The sequence below is a fragment of the Lepisosteus oculatus genome, chromosome 15, assembly GCF_040954835.1.
Source record: "Lepisosteus oculatus isolate fLepOcu1 chromosome 15, fLepOcu1.hap2, whole genome shotgun sequence".
In the NCBI taxonomy this organism is placed as follows: Eukaryota; Metazoa; Chordata; class Actinopteri; order Semionotiformes; family Lepisosteidae; genus Lepisosteus; species Lepisosteus oculatus.
Window position 1 is genome coordinate 33,933,146 of NC_090710.1, and position 17,245 is coordinate 33,950,390.

A 17,245-nucleotide genomic window follows, 5' to 3' on the forward strand; every position below is an offset into this window, starting at 1 on the left:
TGTGTGTACTGTCCTCTTTCAATTTTTAACTCATTAGTCTTTGTTGTACAAGGAATTTCAAAATACCAAATAATTCTTTTTTTTCTTTAAAACAATAAAGCATCACATCCTTCACATTGCATAAAAAAACACTGCTTCTGTAAATTTGTGCCCTGATATTATTCATTTCAGAAACTTAAAATGTTTGTTCTGTGCCAGTTTTAAATTTCTATTTAAATTCAAATATATTTATTTTTCTCCTTAAATCCAAATTTCCAACAAATCAAAAAATATAATGTGTTACTTGAATGGTTTTTACCATTGCATTTTATACATTTATTTTGAGTATAGTTCAGTCTGTATTCATGTGGCATAAATGAAAGCTCTTGTTCAATGTATTCCTCTTTTTCAGTATATTTCTTTCACTTTGAAAGGCTTAAGTTATAAAGACAGTTCATTGTCAGTGCTAGCATGAAGATCTAATATTGAGCAATTCTATAAAATTAGATTTTTAATGCATTTGAATAAAAATGATGTATTTGTTTTAAATTTAGAATATTTGCACAACTGATGTCATTTACTTTAGCAAATGTAATCACCTTTCCTACTGTTGAAACAGTTTAGGGTAGATAACATACAGACATTTGTGGATAAATCCCTTATCTGACCAAATAAAAAGGTTATCACAGCATAGCACTTACTCAGTGCATTCAATCAGTGTGATGCTTGTATTTAAAGTATAGTTCTGTTTAACTGCAAAGCTTAAACAAGGTTTTCCCAATAATGTAGAGAAGCATCACAGAAGGTTTCTTATTTTTAGGTAGCTGTTTATAAGAATGTGTGTATGTATTTTTTCCCCATAAGAAACAAGTTCTCTGCTTTTACTTGAGACCAAAGATCAAGGCATTATTTCAGGAAACTGCATAATCTGTGTAAAACATATTAACAATGGAATGCAGTAAAAAAGCTGACAGCTCATCAGTGCTTTTCTTATCTACCCCCTTTAGTAGGGTATTTTGCACCTGTTAAAACGTGGTCCAAAATTAGAGTGATTCTACATATATTTGATTTTTTCAGGCTAAATAAACACTACTGTGTCATTAGCCATTGCGTCGTTTCTATTTAAAAATACAGTTTAATGGTTAAAAACAGATTCAGCAAAACCATGGAAGAAAAAATGCTAAAAGGCACAAAAAAGTGATTAATGTTTTATTATTAAGATCGGAAAATAATAAACTCAACAAAAAGTATCTTTAGAAAATTTTAAGTAGGAATCAACTTGAAAGGACTGAAATGTGAGCTAAGAAAAATAGTAAATAAAGTCATGCTCTGCTTGAGGGAGTGGTGAAGGAATCTATTCCGGTCTGACCTTAAAGATCATCTGGGGACTCGTTACACAATAACGCTATATATCGGTTGGAATCTTAAACAATGGCACTCTGTAATAACAGGATCAATTTTAACTTTCTTCAGTGTTCCGGCACAAAAGTCATATAAGCCATTGAAACCAATGAAAAAGTATGGCTTTCACAATTTCAGAAAAAGAGTTGAACATCTAAAGAGGTAAGGAAAGACAACAACATACACTATAGTTGGCTTCAGGTAAGGTTTTGTGTGAAAGATCCCATTTCCTTGTAGTGAGTTTTTTCAAATATATCATCCATCCATTTTCTAACCACTTCTTCCAGTTCAGTATTGCCTGTCCTCCAAGCAACATGCTCCAGGCAGGGTACATCCTGGATGGGACGCCAGTGCACACAAAATACAGACAGATACACACTCACACCTAAGGCCAATTGTCCCAGAAGCCAATTAACAGACCAGTGTGTTTTTCGACTGTAGAAGGAAACTGGAACACCTGGAGGAAACCCACGCAAACACGGGAAGGACATACAGACTTCACACAGACAGAACCCCAGGTCAGGAATTGAAAACAATTTGCCTCTTGGAAGTAATCAAGATGCTGTCTTCCAGGGCCCCAGTGCCACCGTGTCTCCATATACAAACATTTGATTACAGTTAATTACAAAACCTGGCATACAAAATTGGGTCCATGGCCATATCACAAAGCATCATATATGTCAATTTTCTTCTCAGGTAACTAATCAGCTTTTGAATTTTATGTGCCTTCAAACATTCCAACAGTTTTGTCAGCTGTGAGTATTAGTATATTGGAGTGAAAGGCAACACCTGTTGGACTCAAGTGCTCAGGTATGTGCTCCACTCATTGTTTACATTTTAATTAGGTCACGCCGGTTTTTCTACATACTTGAAAATCTTTAGCATTTTCCATGGGTGTGACATTCTTTGTTCCACTCATAAGTAAAGAAACTGGCTTTTTTTCAAATGCTGAAACTCAATAATAATCAACCGTTGTGCCGTTCCTTTAATTACCTTCGAACCTTTGTTCTTATTCATTTTGTTTTATAGAAGGTTATTGTATAGCAGAAGCATTTAACCCTTCATCTAAAAACGCAAAGAGAAAGCCATTTCTGGAAATTACAGGGATTGTGTTAACCAAAGGAAGGCTCTTGCAGATGCTTGTAGAAAGCTAAAAGGAGACTAAATTGGGGAGTGTCAGTTACTGACTACTCATTGAAATCCTCAGGGTGGTTCCTCTTCTACATGAAAGGCATGTTTTCGGAACAGTCTACCTATTACGTGTTTTATCTTCTTGCCAAGGATGAGACTTCTTCCCCATTCCAGTGTTAACGGAATGTTGAAGACGGGCTAAGATTTTCACAGAACTGTGATCTGAATTAAAGAGTAAAGGGGTCTTTATCAGGAAGGTTCTGATGTACGGACACAGGCTCGATGCCTTTGTGTTCTATAAGTTAATTATTTTATAATTATATTACAATATAATATATGCATGAATCCAGGAGGCCATGGGTTTTATGAACCAGCAGACCTACTTCAGTTACAGCTTTTCAGTCCGTAGCCTTTCACATGCTTTTCAGAAGGCAAGAGTGCCTTGTGTCATGATTTGGATAATATCTTAAGAAAATATATCGTACTTTATTACGTCATTAGTTATTTGATTGTTAGTGTTTTGAATTTTTACTTCTCATTTAAATTATTATTCAGATTTTGGTTCTGATATGCAAGTTGTATTTATTATAATCAAAATAATTACCCTAAAAGGATCAATATCACATATTTGAAACCTAAGAGGAAGCCAGTGCAAGGACTGTGAGGCAGGAGTGATGTGATTATTAGCGTGAGGCCTAGTAAGGATTGTGACTGCCTAACTCTGAACAAGTTGTGACGTTTAAGAGGCTCAGCCACATAGGATTACAACAATGAAGCCTTTAAACACAAAAATCTGAACCATTTTTTTTGCAGACACATGAAGGATCAATCCCAAGGCTAGTGCCCCCCATCTGACAAGGTGTTGTGAGAAGACCAATAATAAGAATTTCAAAATATTTTGTAAGACTTTTTTGTCTCAGAAATGCAATCAAAGAGTACTGGATCAGCTAACTCTGTCAGGTTTAGGGTGGACATACAGTAGATTAAAATATAATCTGCATAAAACTGATAAAAACAGTAAATGTAATTGTAATATTCCATATTTCAACACGGGGGAATATATGAAAACTAAAATACTTCTTATCACTAGAATGCCTACATTTATAATATCATGTACAATATTGGTTACCAAAACAAACATTTTTTGTTGCTCTGAAATCAGTCTAGAGCAGAGCAACCAAACACATTAAGGGGTCTTAGCGAAAATCCTACATAACAAGCTAAAAGAGACACATCTTTTTTCAATCTAAAATAGACTAGTTTACAAGCTACTGTACCTGAATACAACATGACATTGAATACAGGAATGTGAAATCCTCAGTCAATGACAAAGTCAACCAGGTGATCTTTCTCAATATCAACAGTGAAAAGTGGACTCGAGCTCACAAGTGGAATTGCATTGAAATCCAAGAACAGGAGGCATTTTTACACAAAGGGTTGTGCATGTATGGAACAAGCTAGCCAATGTTTTAAAGAAATAACTGGATGAGATCAACTCGTCTGCAAACTCTTATGTTGTTAAATGACAGAGCCTTCAGATGTCAAATTACCTGTGATTAGACAACACGGATGCACTGTACCCAAGTTTATCAGAGAAAAGAAGCCATCAAAACAAATAAAATAAATAAAACGTCGATGCTCAAAGGGGTAAAATTTAAACCTTTTAAAGGTCACGTTAAGGGCAGTACCAGAGATGTCATACCAGCTATAATTTGATTTAATGGAGTAAGTAGAATGTCATTTGCATAAGAACCGGGATATTAAAAGAAGATTATCAACTTTAATAAAGAGCATTTTCAATGATCTAAATCCAGACTGAAATAGTTCGAAAAAAATACTTTCAGTGAGATGACCATTTAGTCTACACGACGGTAGCGCATTCTATTTTTTTTAATTTTGAAATGGTCTTTTTACGCTCGAGTTTTTCGCAGATTAAACGGACAATTAAAATAATAGTTCAAGTAGATAATTAAAATAATACACCATTTAATTAACTGCACCCTACTAAAAAGCAATGTTCGGAAAATGTCGCCAGGAATAAACCGAGTAATGCAGTGCTGCTGTTTTAAATTTAACTTGAAGGTGTTTTTAATCTTAGAGGTTTGGCATCTGGTTTTCTTTGCATGTGTACTAACACTGATAGCGCTTCCTCCGGCCCTGTCTCCTCTGCGGCACCTACAGAAACTTCAGCCGTGTTTCGCCAAGTAATCACTAGAGGGCGGGACTTCCTCCCGTCAGGGTTTTTCAAACTTTTAAGTTCAGTACAAGTAGTCGACCTGGTTTCTGGACCTGCAAAGTGTGTGCGGCTGAAGGCTCGTCCAGGGTTAGTAGTGTTTTCGTGACTTCTCCGGCTGTTGGAGAAATTCATGCAAGACTGCGGGCATCAGGTACCGGGGGACGGAGGGTGGGGAGTTTTACCGAGCAGAAGATACAGGTGGGAGGCAGAGAGAGCAGAGCAAGACGGTCTGTGAAGCTGCAGACGTGGGGATAACGGGAAACACCTGTATGTGCATTGAAAAGTTGCTTTTTGGGGAGTGGGGAGCGTAAAACGTATTCTGTCTGTCTTGATTAACTGGAAAGTAGTGCAGAACTAAGAGTATTTTAGCTACAGAGCTCAGACGTATGTAGGAAACATGTAGGTTAGGGCGTAAGTTTCAGGTGAAGCGTTTTCAAGTTACTATGATTCCATCGCCAATACTTTACGGACTCGTATATAAATATACAATGGTAGAGTACCAGTTCAATGAGTATTTATCTCAGCTAGCATAATCACAAGACAGCTGTTACCTTTGGTTCTGGGGTCGTGAATTAACAATCAAGCGCAGGATTTATTTTGCCGTTGTAAAACTAATATTTTGACCTCGTTTTCTTAATATCCTTGGGGAACCGCGAACAAAGGATTACAGAGCTGCCAGGATTACTGCGAGATGGAGTGGAGAGAGAATTCCAATGTCAGCTGTGATTTGGCTTTTGCAGAAGCTCAGCGATGGATGGAGGTACAGAGCGTTTAATTCTAGCAAAATTACTTTTCCCAAAGGCAAAGCGCCTGTTTTGTATTCGGTTAAAGCACGCTTTTATTTTCCTTCGTTGTATACTTGTTCATTTGAGCGTTGGTGAATGACAGCAATTTTTAGTCACCGGGTTGCTGTAGATTTGTGGAGAATATACATGTAAAACTATACGAGCTCTACAGAGTTAATGTTTGATGCTGGCAAAGTTTCACTGAAGTCATGTGTGTCTGCATACCTACTCTGGCATCCAATCCCAGACCAATAAAACCGGCTTGTTAAAGCTGCATGGTTCGAGCTTTCTTTCGGAGTTATCTCAGTATCGCTATCTCCACTCAGTAATCTCTTGCTTGGTTTACCCCTCCTTTGAACTGTTCTATGAATCATGCGAACCTTCAGCTATTGTCTCAATTGCTTAACTTACCTGAGATCTCTAAGGAATGTGTTACCAAGCATCTGAAATCTCTTGAAAACGTTTCGCGTGCAATGTAAGCAATTGCAAAATAATTGCTACTCTGTGGTTCTAGAAATCGGGAGAAGGCAACTAAAAGAGAGATTTAGCGGTGTACAGTCGTCTAATATAAGAATTTAAATTCTTCATACAAAGTAATTTATATCAAATCTGCTAGCCCTCATCCTGTACGTTCTTTAGACAGACTGACGAATACCTTTTGAGAACAGACACGGCTTTAAGTTTGCTGATGACTCTGTTCTTGTCGGTCTCTAAGATGTAGACATTGATCATGAGCCTGTAGTGGGTTATTTTGTCGGAAAAATGTAACAACACATCTTTCTTTAACTTATCGTTTTAGTCGTTAATTATAGGAAGCAACTACCCATTGCAAAACCAATAGTCATTGAGGAACAAGAAATTGACATCGTTGTCAGTTATATTTTGCACTATCGTTGATTATAAGCTTAAAGTTCAGGAAATTACGGATGCTCTTTTCTGAGGAAATTCTGATTATTACAGAGAAAGCTCTGCTGTTTAAGTGTGTGTAGTACAATTAAGCAGTCTTTATTCTATGGAAGTTTTATTGACTCTGTTCTGACATTCACTTGGTAGCCTGGTTTGGTGACCTTAACACACGCAATAAGACTGAGCAGGACAGTGAAGGTAGCCAGCGAAGTCTTGGGTGCACAACAGGTACAGCTGGGAGACATTGACATCAAACAGTGTGGAAGGCCAACATGATCGATGGCTGTCATGACCACCCCTTACACAGTGTATTTGAGCTCTTTCCATCAGGGTGTTGATTTAGACTGCCTAATTTTAGTGCAAATAGTTATTCTTTATTCCTTCGGCTAGCAACCTGCTTGAATCTGAACAACTCGTGATATTTTACTATTTTATGTTTTATTGTCATGCATACTGTATGTCTTATGTATCTGTCTCAGCCACTGATGACAAGGTTTATTTTCCTAAATTGTGAAAATTACATTTTCACAATTACAAGCTGCAAGCTTGTTTTCCTTTCACTTTATGCATGTATGTTTCTTATTTGTAAATGAGTTAAGAAGTGTTAAATGTATTGTGTTGTAGTGTTATAAAGTTCGAGTAGGTAGCTGCTTCAGCATGTGTTGGCTGCAATGGAATGGGTAAACATTTATTCCATGGTCAAAAGACAGGAGATGCAAAGTTTTGGACAGCCTAAACATTGTGTCTCTTTTCATTTCAGCATGGAATAAACCTTTACCTGTTCCTGTATTGTGTTATGTCTTGTATTTGCCTGCAATGCAAATTTCCCATGTGGGACAACAAAGTCCGTAATATTGCAAGTACCATGATGCTAGGAAGAGGACAGGGGTGGCTTACTACAGTACATATCTGGAGAAGGAAATGGAACATGGGATGAACAAAAAGCTCTATATAAGGACAGTGTTCGCTCCAGGCCCCCTGTAGTTCTGGGACTGCAGTAGACTATTTATGAGCATTCAGTTGGAAAGCACCCAGTTTAATTAAAATTAAGATGTATTTGGTTTGCATGGAAAATGTGTTGTGCAGTTAATCAGCTACTCTTTTCCCATTAGCATTACTGGAAAGTCTTGTCCAGGTTTGCTCTAACAGGACCAAAAATGAGCAAATGTTCAAGGCAGAAGGTATTGAAGGCATTTAGGCTTTTCATTGCAAAGTTAATGTGCAGCATTTGCTGTTTTGTGATTCACTAAGTTACCACACTATCCTTTGGTCTGGCCAGGTCTTAATATTTTTTTTTGGGTAGGACATGGTTGGTGTCCCTTTCATTAAGAAGTAGTGAACATTTGCACTGTTGCTCCAAGTTAAACACAATCTTGGAAGATACAAGAATCTATTCTCTTCCCATTAAAGATAGCTCTAATTATTGCAACACTATAAGTCATTGTTAAGTAACTTGACATAAGGAATATTAATCAGCTTAGAATTTGGCATCGTACCTGACCTGCTGTGCTTGATGATGGTGTTAAATTTGATTGTAAGAAAATCCTAAACTTCAAGGGTGTGGTATTTCTCCTTAGACTCAAAGGGGATGTTAAAATATAAATTTTGTGGCATGTCTTATACTGTGATTTGTTACTGGTCTGTTGATGTAGTTGCTAAGAACATCTTAATACGTCAGTAATGTGGAGTTATTGTCAATTTGTCAATTACTTTAAAACAAAAATCTTTTTATGTTTTGATAGAAATTAGTGTGGAGTTGTCTCATGTTGGCGATTTCTGTTGATTACTTTAAAGAATGTAGAAAAACCTGTCCTGGGTGAAGGCCAGACAGTCCGCCAAGACATGGAATGTATTTCTGGCCTCTCTGCTGTGACGAATTTACAACATATCCTGCTTGAGTGTACCATTGGTTTTCTAATCTTTTAAAGACCCCATACCATTTGTTTTAGTATTTCTGCAAATCTTTGGGATTTTCCCGATTCTAAACTATCGGATGACAAAGTGGCTTATAGCACATCTTCATTAACATGAAGTGTGTAGAAAAGCTTGTTGCCGTGGGAGATTTGCTCACAGAAGTTGTTCATAGGATCAGTAGAATTGACTCTTGACTGGATTAAAGCATTGCTCTTTTTGTGTTGTACTCTGTGACTGAGGCTCTCTGTGGATCTCATGATCCATTTTGTAGCACTTTGCATTGTATCTTAGGGAGATTGGTCTATTCATAGTTAAGCTGTCTGACAAATCCTAAGTGTTTTTAGATTGTCAGGGTTGCTGACAGGAGGGGACTTCCTTTTACTGTTATCTATTTTCAATTAAAAAAAAGTTTTTTTTTCTCTTAGAAACTCCAAAAACTTGCCCGGAAGTTTGAAGTGTCAACATCCTTGTGCTGAGTGGTAATATAGATTAAAGACTGTGGAAGAACAAGCTAAATGGTCCAGCTAAGTACCCAGTTACCAGTATAAGACGTCAAAGCTGTGTCATTGGGATTGTGACTTCTGTGTTGGAAAAACCACACTGCCTCCTCCATTTCAGATGAGAGTGGTGTTTTCAGCTAGAACTGGTGAAATTGGACACAGCATAGAGTGAGCAATTATAAGGAAGACTTCATTAATGGGGGCCTGAGGGGGCAAATTTGGAAAACTGCAAAGGAGGTTAGACATGGAAACTTCATGAGTGCTCTGCATTGTTGTGGATGTGGTCTGGTGTAACTAGATATATATTGTGGTCTGTTTGGCTGCAACTCTTCTTAAAGGATTTTTCCATGGATACAGAATGTAGAGAGATCCTAAAGTGACAATATGCGGTTAGAACTATTAAGCACAATTCTGAGAAGTTCTTTTTAATTATTATTTGAGTATGGTCACTTATTCTTCCCTTTTCCTGACCTATTTAGCAATTTATGTTTATTTTTCAACTTGACTTTTCACTGAGTTAGCTTGGGGGAAAAGACCAACAATCCATCATCTATGATATGCACTTTTTTGATTGTTGGCTGCAGAATGCAAATGAGAGTCATACACTGGCTGGTAAGTGGAATTTCTGTAGCTAGCACTTTTGTAGTTTTTCTCCAGCTTGCACCACAGGTAATATATACCTGGATCGCTCCATTTCAGTCATCTCTGAATGCTTGGCATTTCAGTCATCTCTGTGCAGATGTCAGTCTTGATTGGGGTCAGAAAACAGTACAGCCTGGTTGTGACCCTCAGGCCCCAAGCCTCACTATAGTCAGGCTAATAGTTGGTATGTTGCTTGGGCATGCCCCTGTGTTTGACTGTTTACAGTACAGTGCTTCAAACAATTTCTTTTCCTTGTGATGGGGGAAAAAAAGGAGTGTTTTTTTATTTTTTGCCATTTTGAAATTTGATAATTTGTGTGAGAATGGGATCAAAAGATATTTAGTGAACTATTGGGTTCTTTTTCCCTTTAGTTTTAATATTTGGTTACTTTTGGAAAAGGGAGCAAGTTACACTGTGTAACTTGACTATTGCTCAGGTCGTGTTTCCATTAAAGGGGGTTTCACAGTTTCAGGTGTTAGAGTATCTTTGTGAGGAATAAATCTAAAATTGCATGCCAGAGGAATTCTGAGATGTTTTGATTCCTGGTAAAGGGTGGCTTTGTGGTTAGTGCTGTTGTTTCAGAATTCTTGAGTTTTGTATTGAGTTTGCATGTTCTGCTTGAGTTCATATGCATTCTCTCTGGGTAATCCAATTTCTTCTTATCTTCCAAATATATTCCAGCTTGGTAAAATTGAACTGTGCCCTACCCTAGGTTCCCTGCTAGGGTATAGTCCTGCCTTATGCTTTATGCTTTCTGGGGTATGATATTTCTATAGAACTGATGTTAACCAGATTTTTTCATATGACTAAACATGTTTTTAACTTGTAATTTCTGAAAAATCTCCTCCTATCTTGTGTTTATTTGTTTAAACAGGTTTCTTGCATTCAGCAATTTAGTTTGCCCATGCTTGTTAATACCTGTAAAATAATGTGCAGTTTTGCCTCTTGTCTGATCAGCTAAGAGGTTCACAAACAAAATAAGAGGTGTAATTTTATCCTATAACTAAAATGTTTGGGTGGTACAAGAAATCATACTATTGAAATTACTTAAAAATTAATTTGGCTTTAGCTTTAACTTTAGCTTAAAATTTTTTATGTTGAGTTTCCCTTTTTGAAATGATTAACTCATTCAACGGTCATCACTTAAGATACAAGTTTTTAGGAAAGCTGAATATTTTGATTGTTTCTCTATTGTATTTCTGGCAATTTTTCTCAAGAAGGTGAGGTTCTGAGGTGCCGAGGTTCAGACTTTTGATCCAGTTGACACCAGTGCTAACTTACAGGTACCTTGTTTTGAAGGTATTTTTTTCCCCGTTAAGGTTCAATTAATTTTATCCTCAATTTCTTTTTAAGCTGTAAATATTGGAATACTGAGCAGAGGTGGCTGATTTAAATGACATTTAAAATATGCGTCCTGTTCTCATACTTCAGAAAAGGTTGAACACCACACTACTAGTGAAATCTTATACAAGATAAGGTTTAGTACACTGCACTGAGACTTCTTTATATTTGAACAGTCTGTTAGTGAAACTTTGGTCAACTCGCCTATATATAACGGCTTGAAGAGGACAGGACCTAGTTTGAAACTTCTTGACCGAGATGAATGAGGGACATGTTCCATTGCTAACTTAGTCTTTTCTGTGTGACTTTCCCCCTGTGAATTAAATGGATACAATTGGCAGATAAGGGACTGGTGTTAATAAGTTGTGTACTTGAACTTCTTGGTTATATCTGTTGTATTCCAGCTGTTTGTTTTTTTTTCATTTTCCATCTTTATTAAACTTAAGTAGATCAGGTGCATGCGTAGTCTGCAAAGGTACAAGTAATAGGTTTATTCCATGCTGCAAAAAAGACGAAAGAAAACACAACATTTCGGCCGTGGAGCCTTCTTCAGGTGTTTATGGGTAGTTCTTCAGTGCAAAGCTTGATATTCTTGATATCATTTTTGCCACAGTAGCATACAGTAGGTCTTCTCCTAATATCGGGGTGGGTCAGTCTGTTACCTCTGCATGACATTGCATGAATATTGCCTTTCTTGCAATATTCAGGTGTATAGTCAATCTTCTTCCTTCTAATGTACTTGAGTGCATGAAGAACGTACTCCTTCACTCACTAACTGAATAACCTTAATTAACTCTGTAATTATAAGTTGTTTTTTATGTCTCCTTCTCTAATTGTAAATCTTCTCCTAATCTACAGTATTTTACAACTTCAATCCCTGTCCTTTATTGGAAAAGTAAATTTTTTGACAGTCTCTGACCTGCCTCGTGTCTTACAAACAGTTGAGGCACTGATTGGAGGACTGACCTCTCTGTGGGTTTCTGTGCTCCGAGTGGACCCCAGGAGCCACTGTTATTCTGTGTTCTGGGGGAACCCTGGCCAGCAGGATACATCTCGTGTTTTATCTTCACTTTAATTTCATGTTATCCGAACACTTAGCACTCATTCAAGAGCAAGTACAGTATTGCTTGCATGGATAGACTGCTATGATCAAACGTTTAGGAATGGAAAAGTTTTAAAAAAATTTTGTCCTTTCATTGTGGCAAATTTTAAATTGAGTACTTGTGCCAAGCCCAAATTACTCCATAGCTTTACTCAGTAATAAATGTTTCAATAATGAATTTACAGGAATGTGGTGATATAATGTATCACATACAGTACATACAATATATTTTGCAGAGATCATAAACATAGGCTTCCTAGTAATGAATTAATGATTGAAATAAAGACAAGGCATCCCCTCAGGCTATATAGTAATCTGTTAATTTCACCATAGGTCAGACTCTGGCTTTAAGATGAAGAGAGAAGAAGCAACTAGCTTTCTTATCCTACAGTATGTCTTCATGTCTGTTTGGACATTCAGAAATACTGAGTTAAACTGAGTAAGTTTCTTAAATCTCAGCATCCATACAAGTGAAAGGTTCTAAAGTTATGATTAATTTAATGGTGTTATAAGCCATTTACTCTTTTATCAATATTAATAAAGTCAAAATTTGATTTGCTCAATAAGTTTAAATTAACCATTAAAAAAAACGTGTAACTTGTGAGGCAACATTAGTTCTGGTTCCAGCCATTTAATTGTGTTTTTTTTGTGTTCATAAAGGGGCAACATATAAAAGCTTTGTTTAGCCCCCCAAATCCTCTTTCTAGAAGGATGGTGTTACATTTGAATGATGTCTGCAACTAAACAAATATTGTTCTTATTTCACCAGGGGTGAATGTAAATGCTTTCCCTGTGACATCAGGCCTCCTGCAGTTTGCACACTGGCTGATTGTAGTAGCTACTGAAACTTGGCAGGGACCTTGCATTGGGTTTAGGTTGATTGCTCTGTGTTGAGGGAGGCTGAATTTGATTGGCCTAGCTAGGATGATTTCCTTGGTTTAGACCAATGATTAACAGATTGTCAGGCTCCAGGGCACTCTTAATGATGATGAAAAATAAGGGGTTGTTAAAACAGAGGAAATGGAGTGGAATGCATCACATGGAAGCCTTCCTGCAGTGCATTCCAACACCGTGCCTAATGACTATAGCAGCAATGCACTGTGGATAAAACATGCAATAATTGCCTTCATAGCAGCTTTGATGCACTTAAAGCAGGCTTTACAGTGACCAATTAATTCAGTTTATAAGTCCTCTTAATTGCTTTTGCATGTAAATCTATTTTTATATCACATAATTGGTATTGTCCTTTGAGAGTTTATTGAATTCTTTTATAAATCCAGTCCAAAATTAATGAGATACAAGTATAAGTCAAATTGCTTTTTAAATGTTTAAATTGCATTTTGAAGAAGATATCGCCTGCTCGCATTGAAACATTTCTCATCTTGCCAGATCTTATTACTGAAATGCTCTTTGCACTCATAGCTTACTTTATATTCATGTACTTGTGAATTATTCCTGACAGGTCAATAATGGTAATCTGATATTTAACTGGACAAATTGTTAATAGTTTATCCTATTGTCTGTGTTAGTCGATGTGGTGAAGCAAAATCCAGACCTTTATGTTCTGTTACAGTGTATTATATTTTTGGTTATAACATTTATGTGTAATAAACTTCGATACAGATGAATAAAAAATATTAAATAGGTTGCTCCTCTAACCCTCCCCAAGTGAATTTTAAAATGCTTAATCTAGAATATTTGGAATACCTTTATGAACAATTGTCACCTTTCTCTGAGCATTAAGCAGTGAGCTTGTTAATGAAATGGTCAAAGGTTCCTCTAATGTGTAGCCTGATTTGCAGCGTAAGGTCGGAAATGTGAAAATCCTCTCCTGCATGGTGCTGTGCTTTACTGCTTACCCAAAGGATGGAAAGAAAGTGTTGTAAATAAATGCTGGGGCACTGACGAAAAGTCTGAACTGTTTCAGAAATTCAAAAGAGTGGTAAGAAAAGCTTTTGTTTTGTATGGCTATTTCAGTAACATAGAATCATGTTCTTCATTCCACATGATCACTTAAAACATGCAGCTCAGTCCAGACACAGTACCATCATGCATTTGCACTGTGAATTCAGGCATTGTTAGACTAGGCTGGAATCACCTGGAACTGGGTTACTTAGTTTTGAATGTGTACTTACATCTGTGTACTGATGTTTAAACACTAACTGTCCCTGCAGATGGCACAATATAAATGATAGCATACAGTACATACTGTACAAGATTGTGGTTTTACTGTGTTCGTCAGGAGTAAGCTTTTGTTTTGTACGTTGGCGTGAGCCTATTTACTGCAGTTATTCTGAGTCCACACACTTCTCATATCATATTTTGAATAAAAAATTACATAGGATGATGATTGGTTTTCATCAGGTGATGCTATACCTGCCAAGGAAACGGCATTATAACTTGGTTGTCTGAGTGTTGTGGATGCAGATAGCTGCAAAATGGTTTTCCTCTGCAGGATTTTGGTCTTGGAAGTTTAGGAACAGCTCTTTGTAAAATCAGTAGATGTATATACATACAGTATGTTCTGTTAAATTACTTTAAATGATTGGAGGTTGACTTCTTAAGGTACATTTTTCTATTTAATTTCAGCATACTTGATTTCTCTACATCGTACAAATTAATTACAATACCCAGTATTGTACCAAGATGAAAACTAATTAATTAAATTGATTTTAAGCTTTAATCTGTAAAGAAAAAGGAACAGGAGTGCATCAGTTTCAGCGTGAATGTGTGGCGCTCATGATGGCATTCTGCTAATTGTCTAATCATCAGATTCAGACTTTTCTTTTAATGATGATGTGAACCCAGTTGGAATTAAAAAAGTAACATTTCTTACTAAATCAAAGTAAAGTTTCTGTTAATTTGGAATCATTTAAGAATGCTATGCAAAACATTTCAAGTATTATGAAACAATAGCCTGTAACAACTGTATATGTTATAAGTAGGATTTGTTTTCATGTTAAAAGTACAAGGACAATTGCACTAGGAAGAGCCAATTTAGAGTGTACAATTTTGGTCATCCTGTTACAGAAAATACATTGTTACTTTGGAATCAGTCCAGAGAAGCAACCAGATGCATCTGTGGTCTTAAAGGGATGTCCTACACTGACAGGCTAAAAGAGCATTTTAGTCATGTTCAGAGATGATTAAGGGGAGGGGATTCAAGTATTCAGAATCCCTGAAGGTATTAAAATCTTAAGAGAAATAAATCAAAGGACATGCAGTAAGTGGGGGGGAGGAAGTGCGCTTAAAACTGAGAACAGGAACTTGTTTTTTATGCTCACTACCATTATGTCCAAAACTAGCTACAGTATGTCCAGCTGGATGAGGTCCTAGGATCAATTAGCTACATACTAGGGACCTAACAAAATGGTCTCCCCTCCTTTGTAACGATTTGTATCTAAAAACTTATTGTTCTTATAATTTGAAACTTGACAATGTTAAAGTGTGAGTTGTCCTCACTGTCCAGAGTTTTGCTTTAAATAAATTATAGTTTCTCATGGCCTTTGAATTTCATAGTCTCACTATACAGTCTGTCTTTTTGAATCTTTAAGACTACATCTTTTCATTGTACTTCCCAACTACTAAGTATTTTAAGCATCAAGGAAACAGTTCAGTTTCTTGTTTGATTGTGTTTGAAATGCGTGACAAGGACATTCATTGCTGTATGTTGTTGTTTTCTTTGTGGCATGATGGACTCTTAGCAATTCTCGCCTTAGATTTTTTTTGTATTAGATTACATTAACATTAAGAGACTTATCTTTTTGTCAGTTTGCTTCTGTCCAGCATTCATTGCACAACATATTGACCTTTATTGCACTGTTGAGTAAAATATATGGTTGGTTTATATTGACTGTTTGTGGAATTCAGTCCCACATACAGCAGGGACTCTGTAGATGCAACTGTGCTCTCTAAAATGTTTTGTGCGGGGAACTAAGCATATTAAATGGGATTGCAAATCTGACATGACATTCATAAAGCTGAACTGTTGAGTTGTGTATGTGGTTGTTTAAAGCCGATTGAGAAATGTATTTTAATGATTCTGCATTCTTGAGCAATAAGGTACTGTTTAACTCTTACGTGAGAACTGAAAAATGTTTTCAACATTTGTGATGTTGCCAGCTAGGACTTGGCTGAAATCTCCTGCTGAGGATGAAATGGACACACGTGCCTTAATTGTCTGATTAGCATCCTGTGAAATGGAATTCCACAGGAGAAGAGAGGGTTTATGTGAGTGGCCTCTTGGTCAATGGGCATTCCACAGCATCAGCAAATGAATGTATAACAGCGGTCAGGGGTAGAGTGTGGGGCTGTGGCTGAGCTCCTTTAGTCCAGGGAGTGAGTCAGCAGAAAAATGAACTGTTTAGGTAGCACAGGTGTAGATACTCCTGAGTCCTAGCTGCCACCCAGTACTCCTAATTTCCAGATAGTTTGAAGGATTTAAGACAGTCAGTGGAAGAAATGTGCAAATCATGTATTGGTTATGGAGTGTATTTATTTATAGGTTAGTTATGGTAGTTTTAGTGAATGATAGATCCAGAGTGAACTTAACATCCTGTCTCCACTATGTATTTCTGTATTTAGTCTGAATTCTCCATAATCTCTGTAGAGTTGTTGAGTAGTGCTGATTATAGTTGAAAACTGGGAGGATGTAAGGTATGCAGGTAGGTCTCCAAGGAGACAAGGAACATGTACTTTCCCATTAAATGGGAAGCCTGACCATTGTGTGAGCCAGTCTGGTTCAGTGTTTCAGGGTGTCCCCCTGAAACACTGAACCTTCCTTCCTTAAAAAAAAAAAATCACAAAACGGTTGTTTTATGATTTTTTTTTTTTAAGGAAGAGGAATGGAATTTGACTGTTCCGGCTGGATTGTAGAAGAATTGACAAGTCAGTTCTGAGGAACTGAATATATTTTATCAACCGATACCTCTAGGATGGGTTAGACTTCACTGAAGGAAGACTATCGGTGTGTCATAGGAGCTTGGAGGGGTTCTGCAAGCTAAGAACAGTGACAGACCATCGAAACACACTCCTAATCTGGTCATATGCTGTCTCTGGGTTATAACCTGTTACCTGTAAAGCGCTCTGAGTGGAGTGTCCAGAAAAGCGCTATATAAGTGTAAGCAATTATTATTATTAATTATATGCTATTGCCTGGGGGTCAGTGTCACCATAACATTTAACTGGATTAAGATCTATATTTTAATTATTAATTCTGCCTTTGATTTGCTTAGTCCCTCTATTATGTGCCCAGCAATGTAATATTTCTTGTTATTTTACATTCTGATTAGATATGAGATATTCAATC

At 36.9% G+C, this 17,245-nt stretch overlaps 1 protein-coding gene across 17 annotated transcripts in view; it reads left to right on the forward strand.

Moving 5' to 3' along the window:
- Positions 1-4,732: 4,732 nt before the first annotated feature.
- Positions 4,733-17,245, forward strand: part of lmo7a (LIM domain 7a) — a 72,034-nt gene continuing 59,521 nt past the window's right edge. For 13 of the 17 annotated variants that reach the window (XM_015364516.2, XM_015364526.2, XM_015364524.2 and 10 more), the window contains exons 1-2: positions 4,733-4,834; positions 5,410-5,507. In XM_015364516.2, the coding sequence (XP_015220002.1) occupies positions 5,439-5,507 (69 nt within the window). In that variant the 5' untranslated portion in view covers positions 4,733-4,834; positions 5,410-5,438. Of the gene's footprint in view, positions 4,899-4,993; positions 5,015-5,409; positions 5,508-17,245 lie in introns of those variants that run through there. The other 4 variants (XM_015364518.2, XM_069179207.1, XM_069179205.1 and 1 more) reach the window with 3 other exon arrangements.